Here is a 16,902-nt window from a genome sequence, read left to right as displayed (position 1 = left end):
GTCCATGTGGACCATGCTACCACACACTGAAAGGGCATTTTGATTTATTCTGCTTTGAGACGCAAGTAGATCAGTTTTCAGAGTAACAGCTGTGTTAGTCTGTATCCGCAAAAAGAAGAACAGGAGTACTTGTGGCACCTTAGAGACTAACAAATTTATTAGATCATAAGCTTTCGTGGACTACAGCCCACACTAGTGAACTTTTAGTTTGGTAGCAGCGTCCACATGAACAGTTAGTGTGCTGTAGATTTACATCCCAGCTTGCTGTGCACTAATTGTTCATCTAGACAAGCCATTAGTCTCCAAGATCCCCTCACAGTTATTTCTAAAGCCTGCAGGTTTCAGGAAAAGGACGGGAAAGTGTTGCATATCTTATACCTTTCCTTGGAGAGGTCTGTGGTGATGTGGGAGGAGAAGACAACTGTGAAGATGCATTTGATATTGTGTCTTCAGCTTGTTTCTTGTGACGGTCCAAACTTCCTTCTTCAGACAATGAAAGAATTTTCTTTAAAGCTTGTGGGGAGTTAATGCCTTTAAGAAAGAAAGAAAGAAAGAAAGAAAGAAAGAAAGAAAGAAAGAAAGAAAGAAAGAAAGAATTAAGCTGGAAATATATACACTTGTTAATTTTACAATGCATTATAGGGACACTGTAAAGATAAAATATTTATCTTCCTTGAGTTACTAATACCACTTTCAGTGAACACTTTTACCAAAGCAATCACTCTACATTTGACCTATCAGTTCTCATCCTCACAGAAAACCAGCACAGCACTTTCAAAAGACGAGCCTGGGAGCTTAAATTCATAACTTCACTAGACACTAAAAATCATGGACTGAATAAAGACACTGGATTTCTGGCTTATTACAACTATCTACAACCCACTAACAACCCTTCCAACTGCTCCCCTCCCAGCCCCTCCCTGCTTTCCTTTCCTCCCTATCACTTGAAGGGTGCTAACAGGCCACTTCACCTTGAATGTTCCCTTGAAACATGTGTTAACTACTTATGCTAAATGATCTGTTCCACCTTGTATTCAGCTATTACACTAGCACTTTTATCAGTAAAACTTATGTCACTCAGGGATGTGCAAAAACACACTCCTGTCCAACGTAAGTTACAATGACATAAGCATCGGTGTGAACAGCGCTATGTTGGTGGAAGACGATTTCCCGATGATGTAGCTACCGCCGCTTGTTGAGAGTGGTTTAGTTATGCTGATGCGAGAGCTCTCTCCCATGGGCATAGAGTGGATACATAGATCTTGCAACAGTACAGCTGTGCCGCTGTAAGGTCTCTAGTGTAGACATAGCCTAAGTTTCCCAGACCTGAAAAAGAGCTCTGTGTAGCTCAAAAGCTTGTTTCTCTCACCAACAGAAGTTGGTCCAATAAAATTTTTTTTACCTTATCCACCTCATCTCTCTAATACCACTTTTAATAATCTAAAATAAAAAAAATAATGTACTCCTCTCTATTTACAATATGCTGTTTATTTCTGTATTTTTCTCAGCTTTGACAATGAAATTGGACTACTCTGTTTCAGATTCCAATTCATATCTACTAGCAAAATATTGCTGTGTCTGAGTTTCCACCTGTTCATCGAAAAGATCTCCTGTAACTCGTGTTCCAGAATATTTTTTCTGCAGATCTATCACTTGGGAGATGCGTGTGATGAGTACTGGGAGATCAAAACTAGCAAATGGTGGAGCTGTACACAATTCCTCAGAGATTCCAATGTTTACTGAAAGATTACATAAAAAGGCCTCATCTACTCTTCGGTATTCAAAATGGCTTAGAATATCACCAAAGAAAGTGATGCGGAAGGTTGGGCAAGTGAATATCTGGTGGGGCAATATATTCCTAGAGTTGGCTTTCTTCCTTTCTCCTTTGAGAACTGTCTCTGCACAAACCCTATACTTTGGGAGATTAGCAGTAACAACTCCTAGAGAAGACCTAGAGAGCAAAGACTGAAGAACTGCTCTCTTGAAACAGGCATCAAGTTTGCTGATTAAAAGTGCAGACAGATCTACATGTGACATCTCTGCAAATTTCAGGGGTGGAGTTATTTTTTTCAAGCATGCTACAGAATTTGCATTTGATCTAGAGGACTGCAGTGTTGCAATCAATAATCCAGAATTATTTGATTAACACAGTTTATTTGATCCTCTAGACAGCAGAATCTACAGGATTTGATCCTCTAGACAGCAGAATACTACATTATTTCTTGTTCATTTGGTGTTCATTTTTTTAAATCCCTCTTTTGTAGCCTAAACAATAGGTGTGAGAGATCCTAATAGCAGGTGGAGACAGAATAAGAGCAACGTTTCTGGAAAATCACTCCCTGTATAAAGGGGATAGCTAGCGTATCCTGCTTAGAAACAAATTTGAAAATATGTTTTTAATTCAAATTAGATATGAAAAATTTCAGACTACTTCATAACACTGCAACAGGATGAGCTACTTTAGCTGCCAGAGAGAGACTTGGAGAAATCAAATTATTTATAAGATATTACCAGTCTCCTGTTTCAATCTGTGGCATCCCAAACAGTGGAACTTTAGCACTGCAATAGAAAAAGATTTGGGGGAATGTGGTGGTGAAGGGCAAGTGTCAAATGAAAAAGTTAAAAGCTACAGCCCACATTTTCAAAAGTGATTAATGACTGGGGGTACTCAACTTGACATACCTTGGACAGGCCTGATTTCTGGAGGGCAGATGCTCAAACACTTTTGAAAATCAGGCCCCTTTATGGTCTCTCAGATTGATCACTCAAAAATGGAGACAAGCAAAATCATTAGTGACTTGAAAATTTAAGCCCGAGAGTCTAGTGCACCAGCCAGGAGAGCAATTATCACCGGATGGAAACAAGTCTACAACTGAAAAGGATAAGCCAGCCAGACCCCTTTACTAGGAGTAGTTTTCTCCTGTTTTATCTGCTAGGAGGAGGATTTATATATGCTGTCTAAACTGAGAGGGATAATTGAGAGCACTAACTTGAACTAAATGTTACAATATTTCACCAATTCAAAAATACACCTGCTTGAACTATACAAGAACATTTAAACGTTTTTAGCAACACACATCCGCCCACTCATTTCACTTACCAAATGGTGGGAGGTCTTTGACTGGTACTTTCTTGCGAGAGGGATAGAGGGACACAGCAGGGACCTGCAATGCTTGGTTTATTTTATGCTGCTGCTGCACCTTCTGCTGAATTCCTGCCCTAGGTGCCACTGGTGACGTTTCCTGTTTCCCAGACCGTTTGTCCCCTGGATTCTTCGGTACTTTGTAATAAATGGAAGAAACAAGGAATTAACTTCTATTTCAGCAGTCTTTAAGTGAAAGGTTCAAAACTCCTGATTTTAATTAAAAGGAGCTAAGATACAATGATTGCGGTATCCATACCTATTTAAAGAGGCAAAGGGAGGGAGAGAACTTTTAACACATATTGTTTTTAATTATAAAATCTTTGCTGACCTTTCCACATAACAGAGCTCAGAGAACAGATATGTAAGTGACAAGAAGATATAGCCCAGAAGTTAAGTTACATGCAGATATAAGCGGCTACGTATAATGCTTATTTAATGAAAAAGCTCACATGTGTTGGTGGCTGGCTCACACTGCAGAGACAGTGTCTGGAGGCTCTCTTCATCCATTTCCAGGTCCAAGTTAGAGAGGTACTGCTTCACTTTTCTTGCCATTTGAGCATCTTCATACAGTTTTTTGGCATTGAGAAAGGAGCTGCGACGTACCCGCTTTTTGTGTCCCCCTGTTTGTGCAACATCTAGCACTGCTGCATTTGTACTGCCCTGGCTGAGAGACCTGAAGTGAAGTGGGAAAGAGGAGAAAGATAGACTTAGTCCAGCACAGTATCACTTCATAAACTGGAAACATGCAAAAGGTTCCATGAATGTCAGTCTACGGTCAAAGCTTACATGCCTCATTCCAGTAAGTCAAACAGCTATAATAGACAGAAGATGAGGATCAAGAAATCTCTTTATTTGGTTAAAAATAATAATTTGTGTATAATTAAATAAAATAACTGCCTGGAACCTATTCTGCTCCAACTAGGCAATCTCCCTTCACACATCTAGAAAAGCATTCAAGACAGCTCTCTCACATAAGTCAGCTACTGAGAAGGTTGGAGCATTAAGAAAAGCTCATGCAGCAAGGCAATGCTGACAGACAACTATAGCTGGGCTTCAAATTTAAATACAAATTATCTAGAAAGTGTCTTCAACATAGTCTTAATCTGGGTTTATAAAGACCTCAATTTCAATAGTAATGAAGAAAAAAAATTTGTTTATGCCCTAACTTGAGTATGATGAGCTTTTTGTTAAACAAATGATCAATTAGTCAATGAGGAAATAATCGTCATGCATTTCAATTTGTGTATGTATATATGGAAGCTATTTGTGGCTTCTGATTTGTTAAGAGTAAAAAATGGAGGCTGGATTTAGAGTGAAAATATAGTTAGTTGAGCTGTAAAAAACATGATACTTCAATTTTTAACATCAGTGGATTTCATCTTCATTCATTTATCAGGCATATGTAAATTAGTTGTAAATTTTAGTTGTACAGCTATCCCCATTCTATTTGGGAATTTCCTTTCTATTACAAGCCAGACTGGTTATATTAAAGTCAATTGTATTGGTGTGCTAAATAAACAACCCTTCCCCAAATCACACTAAAAAAATATCTATAAATAGTTTCACAGCTCTGTGTTTTTGACCTCGAAAGCAAAAGCACCATTGGATTAAACTTATTGTAAGTACAAAAGGGTTAAAAGAAAAATGTCAAAGCATCAGAAAATTAAAGATAGCAAGTAGAAAAACAATGCAAATGGTCAGAAAAGAATGTTTGTCTGTGTGCGTTGTCTCCAACCACTTACCCCAAACTCCTCCATTTCTTCTTCCTGCAAGTGAGAGCCATGAAGAGTGAAGCATGGGTTTAGGAAGAGACAGAGAAAGATCACAAGCTCAGAAAGAAAAGACCAGACCTCAGGACAAGCAGTACTAGAAGCCCACAAACATTAAAACAGCCTTATCTGAGGCACACAGTCGGATATTAAAAACTCTTCTCATTCAAATTAAGCGAGAGTGCATTACATTATCTCTACACAAAACCAAACAGCAATCACTTCACATTCTCCTTCACCACTGATTTATGCTGAAGTTCAAATATTCCTATTTATAGTAAACTGTGAGCAATTTAGATTGTCGTATGCATCAACATTTCATACAATAAACTTTCCTCTAATACAGTATATAGTGAGATAGAATATCTTTATTCAGACTATGAATTGGTGGGATCTCATCACGGAATCAGGCAAATTGGTTGTCAGAGGGAGAATATAAAACACTGTTTCCTCCATGGTAAGATCTATAATTGCTTTCCTTTTCAAAACTGATTTTAAAATGTGGATACAGTACGTACCGGTGATTACCTAAAAGTGGTACAAGGTAGTGAATGAGACATTGTAGATCTATAATGCTGTAATACAACCAGTGATACAGAAATTATACAGTCCAATCTTGTAACTGAAAACTCCCATTGACTTCTATGAGTGTTCCAGGCATAGAAAGAACAAGAGGCACCACAGGTGGGAAGATAAAGTTTCATCTTTCATTATTTAATTTGCAATGTTTCTTTTGTTAAGGGCTGCGGACGGGCACTAGAGAATTACTTATTTTATCATTAATACTCAAATTTTTGTCTCAATCAACTGACTCTCTGTTGAAGACAAACCTACCTAGTCCTGAACATTACAGCAGGATCCATGTTAACAGAAGCCATTCGACCAACATGACGAATTTCTTTTGCAATCATTCTCAGCTTCTCAAAATTGACCAAGCCTTCCACTTTTGAGTCATTTCCTATATTTCATAAAAAGAAGACAAGTAAATAGTAATGGTATCAGCTACTAGGCTGCAAAATCCATTTTCTGTGGAGATAAAGAACCAAGCTATTTTGCATTTACCTTCATGGAGGAATGTAAGGTCCTTTTTGATAACAGGAAAGAGAGGAATAATGGGAGGCTGTAGGTTTTGGCTGTTCAGGACATTACGATATTTTGCCATGTTCCTAGATGGATCAAACAAGTCTTGAAGATCTTGAAACAGCTTCTCATATTTGCTTGGAAGTTTTTCCCAAGTAGTGCGGAGCCTTGCAACCGGTGCCAAATTCAGGCCACTGAAAACAGTTCATGAGGGTTTTGTTTTGTTTGTCCAATTAAATACAAACTATTTAACTATTTACAAACTATGCAAACTTAATAGAAAGAAAACTGCAACACCCAAATATAAAACTATACAATTTTGTGTAGCAGAAATATCATATCCCATATCGGGCAAAGTGTTGTAGTACAGCAATATACCAATCAAGTGCAAATATTAGTAAGCAAAAATTGTATTTTGAAAATGTGCATTATAAAAATCTATACAAATCAATCTGTTATGAAAATGCATATCTTAAAGGTATGACTTTATATTAACTATAATGACTGATGGAATCTATATAATGCAATATACCCAGATTGGTATCTGCCTCCACTATAGAGGAGTTGTCTGCCCTTTACCACTGAAGTTTACAATCTCTAGGTATATCTGGACTCACGGTCACTCCTGGATTCCCAGACTGTGTCAGTGACCAGGGATGCTTATCTCCAAATCTATACCCAATGATAGTGCTAAGACCATTTCCTTTGACACAATCCATGTGCCATGTCATCTCCAGATGGAATTGCTGAAATAGACTCTATACTTAAGGATATACAGGAGCTAGCTGAAAAACCTGTGGTCCACTCCCTTAGTGCTGTTGGCAAAGGGAGTACTTAACACCAGTGGTCCTGACTAGCTATTCACTTCTGGCAACAAAGGAGGTATTGATATCAATCTATAATGTCAGCTATTATTCAAGTGCTAGTTAACTGACAGGCTGCCTCTCACCCCATATTCTGAAGCAGGATTTAAGCTCAACTAAATACCTAGATTTAAATGCCTGAGGGGCACTGACAGATTCCTGGTCAGGGTCTCTGATTTTGGAGAATTTTCTTCCCCTTCTGGTCTGATGGGGTTCAAATCCACTGACCTTCAGGACAAGTGGCAGAGATGTTTTTTTTTTAAACAAAGGCTTTTGCATGGAAGTCTAATAACGATATATGCCAATAACCCTTTTTTGTAGCCTGTGATATTTACATTTCTATTATTATGGTATTATTTTTTTTATTTCTGCAACCTGAAGTATTCTGAAGAGTGCAAGAGTGTTTAAGTATTTCTTTAATACAGGTACTAGACATTTTCTACTTTTACATTCTGTAATTTAAAATTAGAACATAAGAACGGCCATACTGGGTCAGACCAAAGGTCCATCCAGCCCAGTATCCTGTCTACCGACAGTGGCCAATGCCAGGTGCCCCAGAGGGAGTGAACCTAATAGGTAATGATCAAGTGATCTCTCTCCTGCCATCCATCTCCACCCTCTGACAAACAGAGGCTAGGGACACCATTCCTTACCCATCCTGGCTAATAGCTATTGATGTACTTAAACTCCATGAATTTATCTAGTTCTCTATTAAACCCTGTTATGGTCCTAGCCTTCACAACATCCTCAGGCAAGGAGTTCCACAGGTTGACTGTGCGCTGTGTGAAGAAGAACTTCCTTTTATTTGTTTTAAACCTGCTGCCCATTAATTTCATTTGGCGACCCCAGGTTTTGATATTATGGGAACAAGTAAATAACTTTTCCTTATTCACTTTCTCCACACCACTCATGATTTTATATACCTCTATCATATCTCCCCTTAGTCTCCTCTTTTCCAAGCTGAAAAGTCCTAGCCTCTTTAATTTCTCCTCATATGGGACCCGTTCCAAACCCCTAATCATTTTAGTTGCCCTTTTCTGAACTTTTTCTAATGCCAGTATATCTTTTTTGAGATGAGGAGATTACTTTGGGGATTTAAAAAAAAAATTAAAATACCTTAATCTGAGGAATTTTATAACAAATTTCCCCCAGTTGGATTTTCTGCACATGAAATACAAACCCCTAAGAACAGACAACAGTAATACAGTAACCCAAATTCAAAGAACTGCATTCTAATTACTTCTATTACTTTCTTCAGCTCCAGATAGGATAGATAATAGTACACTCTCCCACTGGGAACAATTTTTCTTTTGTCAACAGTCTAAGCAGCTGATAGTATAAAGCTACAATCAATAATATACCAAGACTCAATAAATGCAGGGTACTGAGCATCTTCTATGAGGTAATGCACATCCTAACTCCCACAGGAAAGCAGGGGGCGAGGTCAAATAGCACTTCATGAGATGAACTCAGTATCTTGTAAGGATCAAGCACCAAGACAGAAAATACCACAAGCCACCTGCTTTCTTATAACTGCAAATTCTTTTTACTATCCACCCTCCCCTACTACCTTTCCCACAGGCACAACCACAAGAGTAGAACAAGGCGATATGCAATCCTTTTGATATCCTTCCTCCATGCAGCTGCTGGACTTATTCTCATTCCTGGACCCGCTTAAATTTTTTATTTTTTTCTAAGTTTGACTATCTCTAACTTTGTCATCCTTCTCAAAATTCTTTTTCCTCCCATGCCATACAATTTCTGTATTCCCCAATTCCTCTAGTTTCAGTTTTTATAAAGGTGGTCGAGTTCAACAAACATTTTAATATCAGGATACAAGATTCTTGGGGGAAAAAAATCTTTTCCTATCTTTTTAGGAGTGTCCAAAGCTGATGGTAATAGTATTAGTCAGCTCCCTTTCTGTTTAATGCAAATTTCTATTCAGTTTGAAGTATTACTCTTGAGTAATCTGAACTGAATTCACGGTAAAAAAAAAAAAAAAAAAAACCACCCACACAAACGTTCCCTTATTTACCTGATAATTGCAAACATGGAGTTGAAGTTCTTGCATTCCCTGCAGTGCAGTGCTATCTTAATGAAGTGTTTAATGATCTTCATTCTTTTTAACTGGTTGGTTTCTCTTAGAATCTCAGATGCTACCCAAAATGTTTCTTGGTTTATCACTTCTTCAAACTTTTTCAAGTTAGCACAACTGGTTTTAGATTTGAGTTTAAACAGGTCGTCTATGTACTCTGTAGGTTCAATGTTACGAAACAGCTCAAAGTTTCGCATGGAGAGCTGAGCAGCCATCTCAACAGTACTGAGCTGCAGTAGGGAAATTTGACTTTCCCGCAGTAACTCCTGAGCATCTTCATCTGAACACAATGTTTCTGTCTCCATGTTGTTTTTCAGATAATACCTATAAAAATCAAATACCAGAAGAAAATTGATAGCTAAGTTCATCATATACTAGAAAAAAGTTACAGACTGAAATTAGTGTAGTATATGCTCTAACTAGCTTAGAATAGTAACCTTGAAGTTGAAATATTTCTGGGGAGAAAACAGACTGTCACAAGTTTGCAGATACTTATATGTATTAGAATTCTTATTAAACTGACATAATATAAACCAAAGTCTCACCTGCCACTTAGCTGTATCCTATCAGCAAGCTTGGATAGCTGATCTGGAAGCCTCCTTTGCTTGATTACACCCTCTGGAGTGACAGAGACTTCACACAAAGAATATGCATCGGGAGTAGCAGTTACAGCAAACTCTCTAATCGCCTGAATGACCACTTCCTTTGCTGTTGTGTCCTTACTAATCATAATATAGCGACTTTGCTGGTCTGCCTTGAAAACCCTCAGAACTTGGTCTGGTAAGTCTGAAGAAGGAAAAAAACAAACAAAAAACCACAAATGCAGGTCAAAGAACAATAAAAGTGATGATACCACAGGAGTAGATCTGCACAGTTACTTCTGACATCAGGGTCACTGTGTTTTCATTCATCTCCCCTTTCCTCTCCTGAAATTTTTTACAGGACATAGCTCCCAACTGATATGCATCTGGTGGGTCTAACCTGAATTTAGACCCAAAAACTTCATCTACAAAAGACCGTCTGAAACCTACTAATATGGTAGAAAGTCTGAGGCTTAAGGACTCACTTATGGAACCTTTAAAATATTAGATGAGTGAGACCTGCATAAGATTTTGTGGATGTAGCAGATTGATTTGGATCCACTACAGAGGATAAGCCATGCAGCTTGGAAGTCTGAGTTTCTCTGGTCTATAAAACAGAACTGCTCCCAGTCTGGATTATATGCCGCTTTTAAATAGACTCTGCCCCACATCCCAAGTCCTCGACTCCTATACTGAGAGCCCAAAGAGTGTGTTTGTTTTGTTGCCTTAGAAAGTTTTGGATTTCTGCAAAAAGTGAGCGTTAGTGCTGAGTTTTCCTCCCCACTATCCCAAAAATGGAACCTCTTACAGGCCATCAGAGCAGCACCTGCAAGGAAATGGATAGGTAAGGAATTGGGTACTCACCTTATGCAGAAACTGGAATTCGAGATGTGTGTTCCTATGGGCTCTCCAGTTCAGATGTGCTTTGACTGGAGATTTTTGGTAGTACTGCCCATTTGGCCTGCACATGCACTCTACACATCCTCATGCTCTGCACTGAGTATATATAGGCCTGCACTGGTAAACTGCCCTCAGTTTCTTTTCCACTCCTACGTCCCATAGAAGGAACTTAGAAGCAGAGGGGAAGGAGAGTGGTAGAGGAACACCCATAGGTATACACCTCGAAGAACTTAAATTACTGCCCAAGGTGGATAAACTCTTTCTTCTTCAAGTAGTGTTCCTATGGGTTCTCTACTTCAAAACAAAAGGAGGAAGCTTCAGAGTCAAGTCCAATACTGAAGACAAGACTGCTTTCCCAAGGACAACAGCTAGAAGAATAAACCATCATGTGGTCCATGGAAAATGTATGTATTGAAGACAAAGTTGCAGCTTTGCAGATCTCAACAATGGGAATGTCACAATGGTAGAGAGACACCTTGTGGAATGGGCTAATACCCTATGATAACAAGAAAGAATACATCCAGAAATCCATCTGAAAAGTGCTTGGGTGGAGATTGTGGACCCTTTGGACCTCTCAGCAATTGATACAACAATCTTGGAAATTTTCTAAATGGTCTGCTTCCGTCCAAATAAAAGACCCTCATCCTCCTGATGTGCAGGGTATGGAAGGCAGCATCCTTTGTCAAGGTGTTTCTGATCCTTATTATAAGGTGCGAATTTTATGTGCTACTGTTCATTCATTGCTTCCACAGCCAGAGAGTTAGGTGCAGGACGTGAAAATAAAAATTCAGGGCTCTTGGCTGGGATGTAATATTCTTTTATCAGCATAATTGCATGTTGGTGGTATCACTGCCAGAGTTTGCCAGATAATTTTGCTAGGATCTAGTAGGGACTCATTAATTTGCAAGCCAACATTAGCTGAAAGTGGCAACTAAAGAATATCCGGGAGCTTGACTGCGACTCTCTGACATCCTCTAGAGGGACTGGTAAAGAGTCTGCAATACATTTAATTAATTGTTTGAAATCATCAGCCAGAGAAAGTGGAGGCAGCATAACTACCTCGTCTGAAAGACATTCATTTGCAGAGAATCATCCTTATCTGCTCCGCCTCCTGCTCTTCAAGGGATTCCTGTACCTGAGGTAATGGAGCAGGGATAGATAAAGTAGGAGAATGTCTCTTTCTGTGGTCCCCACATGAAAAACTAGGGACTCATGAGAATTGTTGTCGACCTGGAGCCCAAGGATCTCAGTATGGCCACTGAGGGGGTCAATAAAGCATGGGAGGTGGCATCCAATGGTGCTAGAACAAGTGCACAGGGCGTGGGTTCATCCTGAATGTAACTCTTCTCTCTCCCCAAAACAGTCAGGAGAGAAGTCCCTTTGGTAAGTAGAGGAATCATGCACTGAGATTTGGGTGGCTGAAGAGCACTCCTCTTCATGTAAAGGAGGAGCTCTGCCACTGTGAGGGTACTGGATGGGGGTACACCAGCTCATCTTAAACTAAGACAACCCTGGAGCATCAGGTGGGTTGGTAGAGGAAAAGGTTCTAACCAATGCAGAGGGCATAGACTACTTTGGTAAATCTTATCTGATGGAAGTAGATGGTACTGATGAAGACTGGCTGGGAGGAGCAGAGATAGTACAAGGAGTGCAGTAACTAGAGTTCTTCAAGATGTATATCCATATGGGTGTGCCACTTAATGTGTGCTGACACCCCATGCGGTACCCAGAATGGGATATGAGATCTCTAATGCAGTTTTACTTTGAGGATCCCAAGGCTTTCTCGAAGCAGACCCCTTATGAGGAGAATGAGTCCTCTTCTGTGAGTCTTCCCTGAGTCCTCCAAGGATATCTCCTGAATGTGCATAGGTGGCTGTGCAGATGTTGATGGGGCACTATTCTCATTCACAGGCTGATGTTTGGGTGGGGGAAGGGTGGTTGAAAGCCGGGGGGAGGGAGGGTGTCTCCTCCTACCCTGGATCGGAGGCCATCTGGAGACAATACTTCATCATTAAGTGCTTAAGTTTTATTTTCTGATTCTTCCTGGCTCTGCTTTTAAAAGCTGAGTGGATGATACACTTATGAGAGAATGTGTGTCCCCCCCGAGCAGTGGAAAAACGGGGAAAGCCCATCACTGACAGGGACAGCTTCCTGGCAAATGAGGCAACATTTGAAACCCGGATATCTTGGCATACTCTGGGACAATGGGGATCTCGAACGAAACCCCACCTCCCCTACAAAATCAAGGAAAGTAAAGGAAATCTAAGACTAAAGACAGGATTTGAATAGTAAAGTGAGCACACTAGCACTCTGTCTCAGGCCAAGACAGCTGAGAAGACACAGAGGGCTGTTTCCCCATGCAGCCCTATCTGTCTTTGGTGCGGGCATGAGGATGCAAGAGTGGGCCAAACAGGCAGTACTACCAAAAATTTCTGATCAAAGGTGCTTGGGGTATAAGCACACCTGCAGTGAGAGATCCCACTCAAAGAAGAACTGGCCAGTTACATATGCAAACAGATTTGCATGGACAGTTGTAGTAATACGAATGTAAGTTGCGTCTAACTTTTTAAAAAACATCAGCCCCATTCTCTTACAGTATTAAATATATAAAACCAAACATACATAACATTTATGAATTGAGACCAGCAACTTAATTAATTTTTCATGCCAGTGTTTTATAATTAGGAATTAAATACATTCAATCAAGGGAAAAAGGAATAAATCATTCAGCACTCAAATATTTATAAGGTATTGTTTAAATAGCTGATAATACAATGGTTGTACTGGGATTTTATTACTTTTTAAAAAAGTAAGAAAGAGAGACCTCCAAACTAAAACCTTGGATTTGAATATCAGTATAAAATTGGTGGGAGATTGAATCTGGAGATGAACTCACATTTTATCATTCTGGCAATTTCCAGTCAAAATAGAATATAAAAAGCAAAGCTGTAGAAAATTTGGCAGCTCTTCGCCACTGGACTTACTGTAAGGGCACAATAATTCTGTCCCCCACGGTATTTTTCATGATAAAGGTAAGCACTTCCACTCTAATCTTTTAACTGACTGGGGAAGTCAACATATTTTTCAGAAGTAAATAAGCTTTGATATTTGTGTGCGTGTCATGGATTTAAATTCCTGCTCTGTTTTTCATCAAAGTAAGAGGAGGGTCAATTTGTATTTTTATTCTGAAGGACATAAAGGTCATATGAACAACATGAAAACAGAAAGCAAAAGTGAAGTCTCCTGGATCTACTGCCAAGACTAATACTTAAATAGACTGATACTGATAAACCAACTGCTAGACAAAAACATTTTCTTTGAAGAAAAGGAATCTTATTTGGCAGCAATTCAGAGAAAAGGGAATTTACTATTAAACCTGAATGTGCACTACATGTATATTTTGTAAAAAAAAACACCCTACAAAAATACATGTATTCATCAACAGAAGTGTTGAGATAAAAACAAATATTACAGAATGTTTTCCCATTATTGCACGATGTTACCAAACTAGTCAATTTAGGGAACATGAGAGTTTTTCTCTCTCATACACGGCTTGTTTTATATAGTGATATACCGTGATCACTACTGGGATGTGCACATTTATTCACTATTTTGCAACTTGAAGAACAGCAATGAAAAAATATTAAAACTGACTGATTACCTCATAATTTACATATTCATTAGGCTAAATTTAGGCCAATTCAGTCATTTCCTTGAATTTCATACCCCAACTACAATGATTCAGTAATGCCCTTATGTAACCATATTTCTAAGCCTATTTTAAAAATTATTAATATATGATAATCAAAACAGAGCACTTAGTTTCTATGCCAAATATTCAGGTATCCTAGACCTAGACAAAAAGCTCACTCCACCAGACTCCTCGTTGTTTTTGTGGATACAGACTAACACGGCTACCTCTCTGATACTTGTTTCCCTGGCGAGTGAGGGTCCAATATACTTTGCACACAGGGACGGCTCCAGGCACCAGCTGAGCAAGCTGGTGCTTGGGGCGGCAGATTGTTCGAGGCGGCATTCCGCCCAATCCTAGGGTGGCACGGACGCGCGTGTGTGTGTGTGTGTGTTCTTGTTCCGCTCTGACCGCCCTGTAGGGGTCGGCGAGGCAGAGAACCAGAGCGCCCTGCAGAGCATTCCTCTTCCTTCCCTCCCCGCCGACCGGAGCGGAGCCCTCACGGCAGGAGGTGGCGCAGCGGGAGGGGCCACATGGCAAAGCCCCTGCTGTAGCCCTGGCTGCCCCCTTCTCTCTCTCTCTCCCGCCCGCTCCCTCCCCCCCACACAGCTGGTCCCCCTGCACCCACGCTCCGGCCGCGCCGCAGGTTTTATTTTTTTTTTGCTTTGCTGTTCTGGCCACCCCATTTTTTTTTGTTTGGTTGGTTTTTTTTTGCTGGGGGCAGCCAAAAAGCCAGAGCCAGCCCTGTTTGCACATTACTAATACAGCTCTTCCTTCTGTGAACAGAGGCTCCTTCAGAAGAAGGCTTTCAGGGACAGAGCATGTTTCTGCAATTTCTGGGTTGCTCTGCCATCTTGGGCAGGAGAAGCAGTCAAACCCTGAAGGAGTGCCTCAGAGATTCGTCATGGTGGGAGAAGAAATGTCTCAAATAATGCCCAACCCATTAAGAAAGAAAAATAGGCAGGAAAAGGAAAAGAAAGTGCTCAATATACTACTTCGAAAACCCTCCTAAAATAAACATTAAACAAAATGGAAGTTCTCAACTATTTTACTGTGTGCCACTGCAAACTCAGCTCCTAGTGAGAGCCCACTGATTGCACTAACAAGCCCCCTTTTGCTCAAGAGGAAGGTAACCTGCTCTTTAGGATTAGAAGAGTCAGTATGAAGAACAAATACCTGATCAGTGAAAAATTAAGGTCCCTTCGTGTCCTATGCTTCTAAGGCTCAACTAAAATACTTGTGCAGGCTTTCTTCACCTTGTGTCTCGATTACTGCAACACCCTTTTCTCTGGCCTTGACAAATGCCATCATGCCCTGCTCATATCCATTCTGAATGTTGCTTTAAAGATAATTTTCCCAGCCTATCATTTTCACCATGTCAATCTTCTCTTTGCCACCACTTCATTATCACATGAAACAAGCTGCTTGTCTTCCTTTTCAAGGCCTTTCATGGCCTATCCCCACTTTTCTATCATCTCTCGTTCACTATCAAGACATCGACTCCCACCTCTAATTGCCCATGATGCCAGCCTCCATTGCCCGCTTGCTAAGATCTGCAAGCAAGCAGACTTTTTTGTGTTTTTTCCCATGCTTCCCCTGACACTTGGAGGAGTTCCCCATAAACCTCAGCATACCCCGTAAACATAAACCATAAACCAGCAAACATCAGTAGTTCCCCATAAACATAAAGCTACCTCATTATCCTCCTCAAAACTCTTCTCTGCCATGATGCCTAAAAAAATCTTCATAATGGCTAGGCCACCAGTGAACTGAGATCACTACATTTCATGATGACCAATACTGTCTCAATGTTTCCTTGTATTCTCCTGTCTATATTTATTTGTTGTCTCTTGTTAATACTTAAACTATAAACTCTTTGAGGCAGAGATTGTCTTTATTCTATCTTTGTACAATCCCTAGCACAATGGTTCATGACTTGGGTTCCTAGGTTCTATGATAATATAATCACCACCCTGGCTTACTCTTACCACAATTTTTCATTTCCAGCACAGATCTGATCATCATCTAAGCAGTATCACATCCTATATAAAAAGTGTACAGGATTTTGAAATTAAAGATGCAATCTAGAGCTGATCTTGATCCGAAGCCTCAGATCCAAACAATCCTAAACTTCGAGGAAGTTTGGATCCAGAACTCAACAATGGAGATGACAATTATCTCCATGATGGGACAAATCAATGCCTCAGATCTTAACATCCCCTAACTTTGGCAAAGACGTATCCAAACTGTGTGGCTTGATCCAAGCCCATCTCTAGTTAACACCACATAGAAAACTAAAATAACTGTAAATCTTTCCATGCATTTAGAAGGTACTATTATTGATTATGCCACTAAAACGTAGTTTTAGGTTAATGTTAGGGAAGGGAGAGTGTCTCTGGGAAACTGTGCTCAAGATCTATCCGATTGCTTTGTCATAAGTGAAAAATGACATTTCAGTTTCCTTTCCTCCATTCACTCATAGGACGGTTGCATATGAGCAAAGTCAATGGACTAGCATTCATGGTTGCAAGGGACACAGTCACATTCAGATAATGAGATGTTTCATAAGGTATTGTTGTTTTTTATAAATTAATCATGACTTCTTAATTTTACTACTTGACAGCTTTTATCATTTTTTCCCATCTTTCCCAGAAAGAAATTGGACTGAAGTACTGGGAAAAGCCTTGCCTTGTAGATAAGAAGCTAGTCTAATTGGAGTTTCTGTCTGAAAGTAAAGGGGAAATTAAAGATGATAGACAGTTAAAAATCATAGTATAC

General features: G+C 39.8%; 1 protein-coding gene across 8 annotated transcripts in view; it reads right to left on the bottom strand.

Moving 5' to 3' along the window:
• Window positions 1-16,902, bottom strand: part of RAPGEF2 (Rap guanine nucleotide exchange factor 2) — a 320,476-nt gene that overhangs the window by 12,243 nt on the left and 291,331 nt on the right. For 7 of the 8 annotated variants that reach the window (XM_034772696.1, XM_034772690.1, XM_034772694.1 and 4 more), the window contains 8 exons: window positions 9,498-9,738; window positions 8,893-9,276; window positions 5,977-6,188; window positions 5,749-5,872; window positions 4,888-4,911; window positions 3,595-3,818; window positions 3,101-3,280; window positions 379-531 (listed from right to left, as the gene is read on the bottom strand). In XM_034772696.1, coding sequence (XP_034628587.1) covers window positions 379-531; window positions 3,101-3,280; window positions 3,595-3,818; window positions 4,888-4,911; window positions 5,749-5,872; window positions 5,977-6,188; window positions 8,893-9,276; window positions 9,498-9,738 — 1,542 coding nt within the window. The remainder of the gene's footprint in view (window positions 1-378; window positions 532-3,100; window positions 3,281-3,594; window positions 3,819-4,887; window positions 4,912-5,748; window positions 5,873-5,976; window positions 6,189-8,892; window positions 9,277-9,497; window positions 9,739-16,902) is intronic. The other variant, XM_034772692.1, reaches the window with a different exon arrangement.

Source organism: Trachemys scripta, chromosome 5 (assembly GCF_013100865.1).
Source record: "Trachemys scripta elegans isolate TJP31775 chromosome 5, CAS_Tse_1.0, whole genome shotgun sequence".
NCBI classification, from domain to species: Eukaryota; Metazoa; Chordata; order Testudines; family Emydidae; genus Trachemys; species Trachemys scripta.
This window is presented reverse-complemented; position numbering and strand designations above follow the sequence as displayed.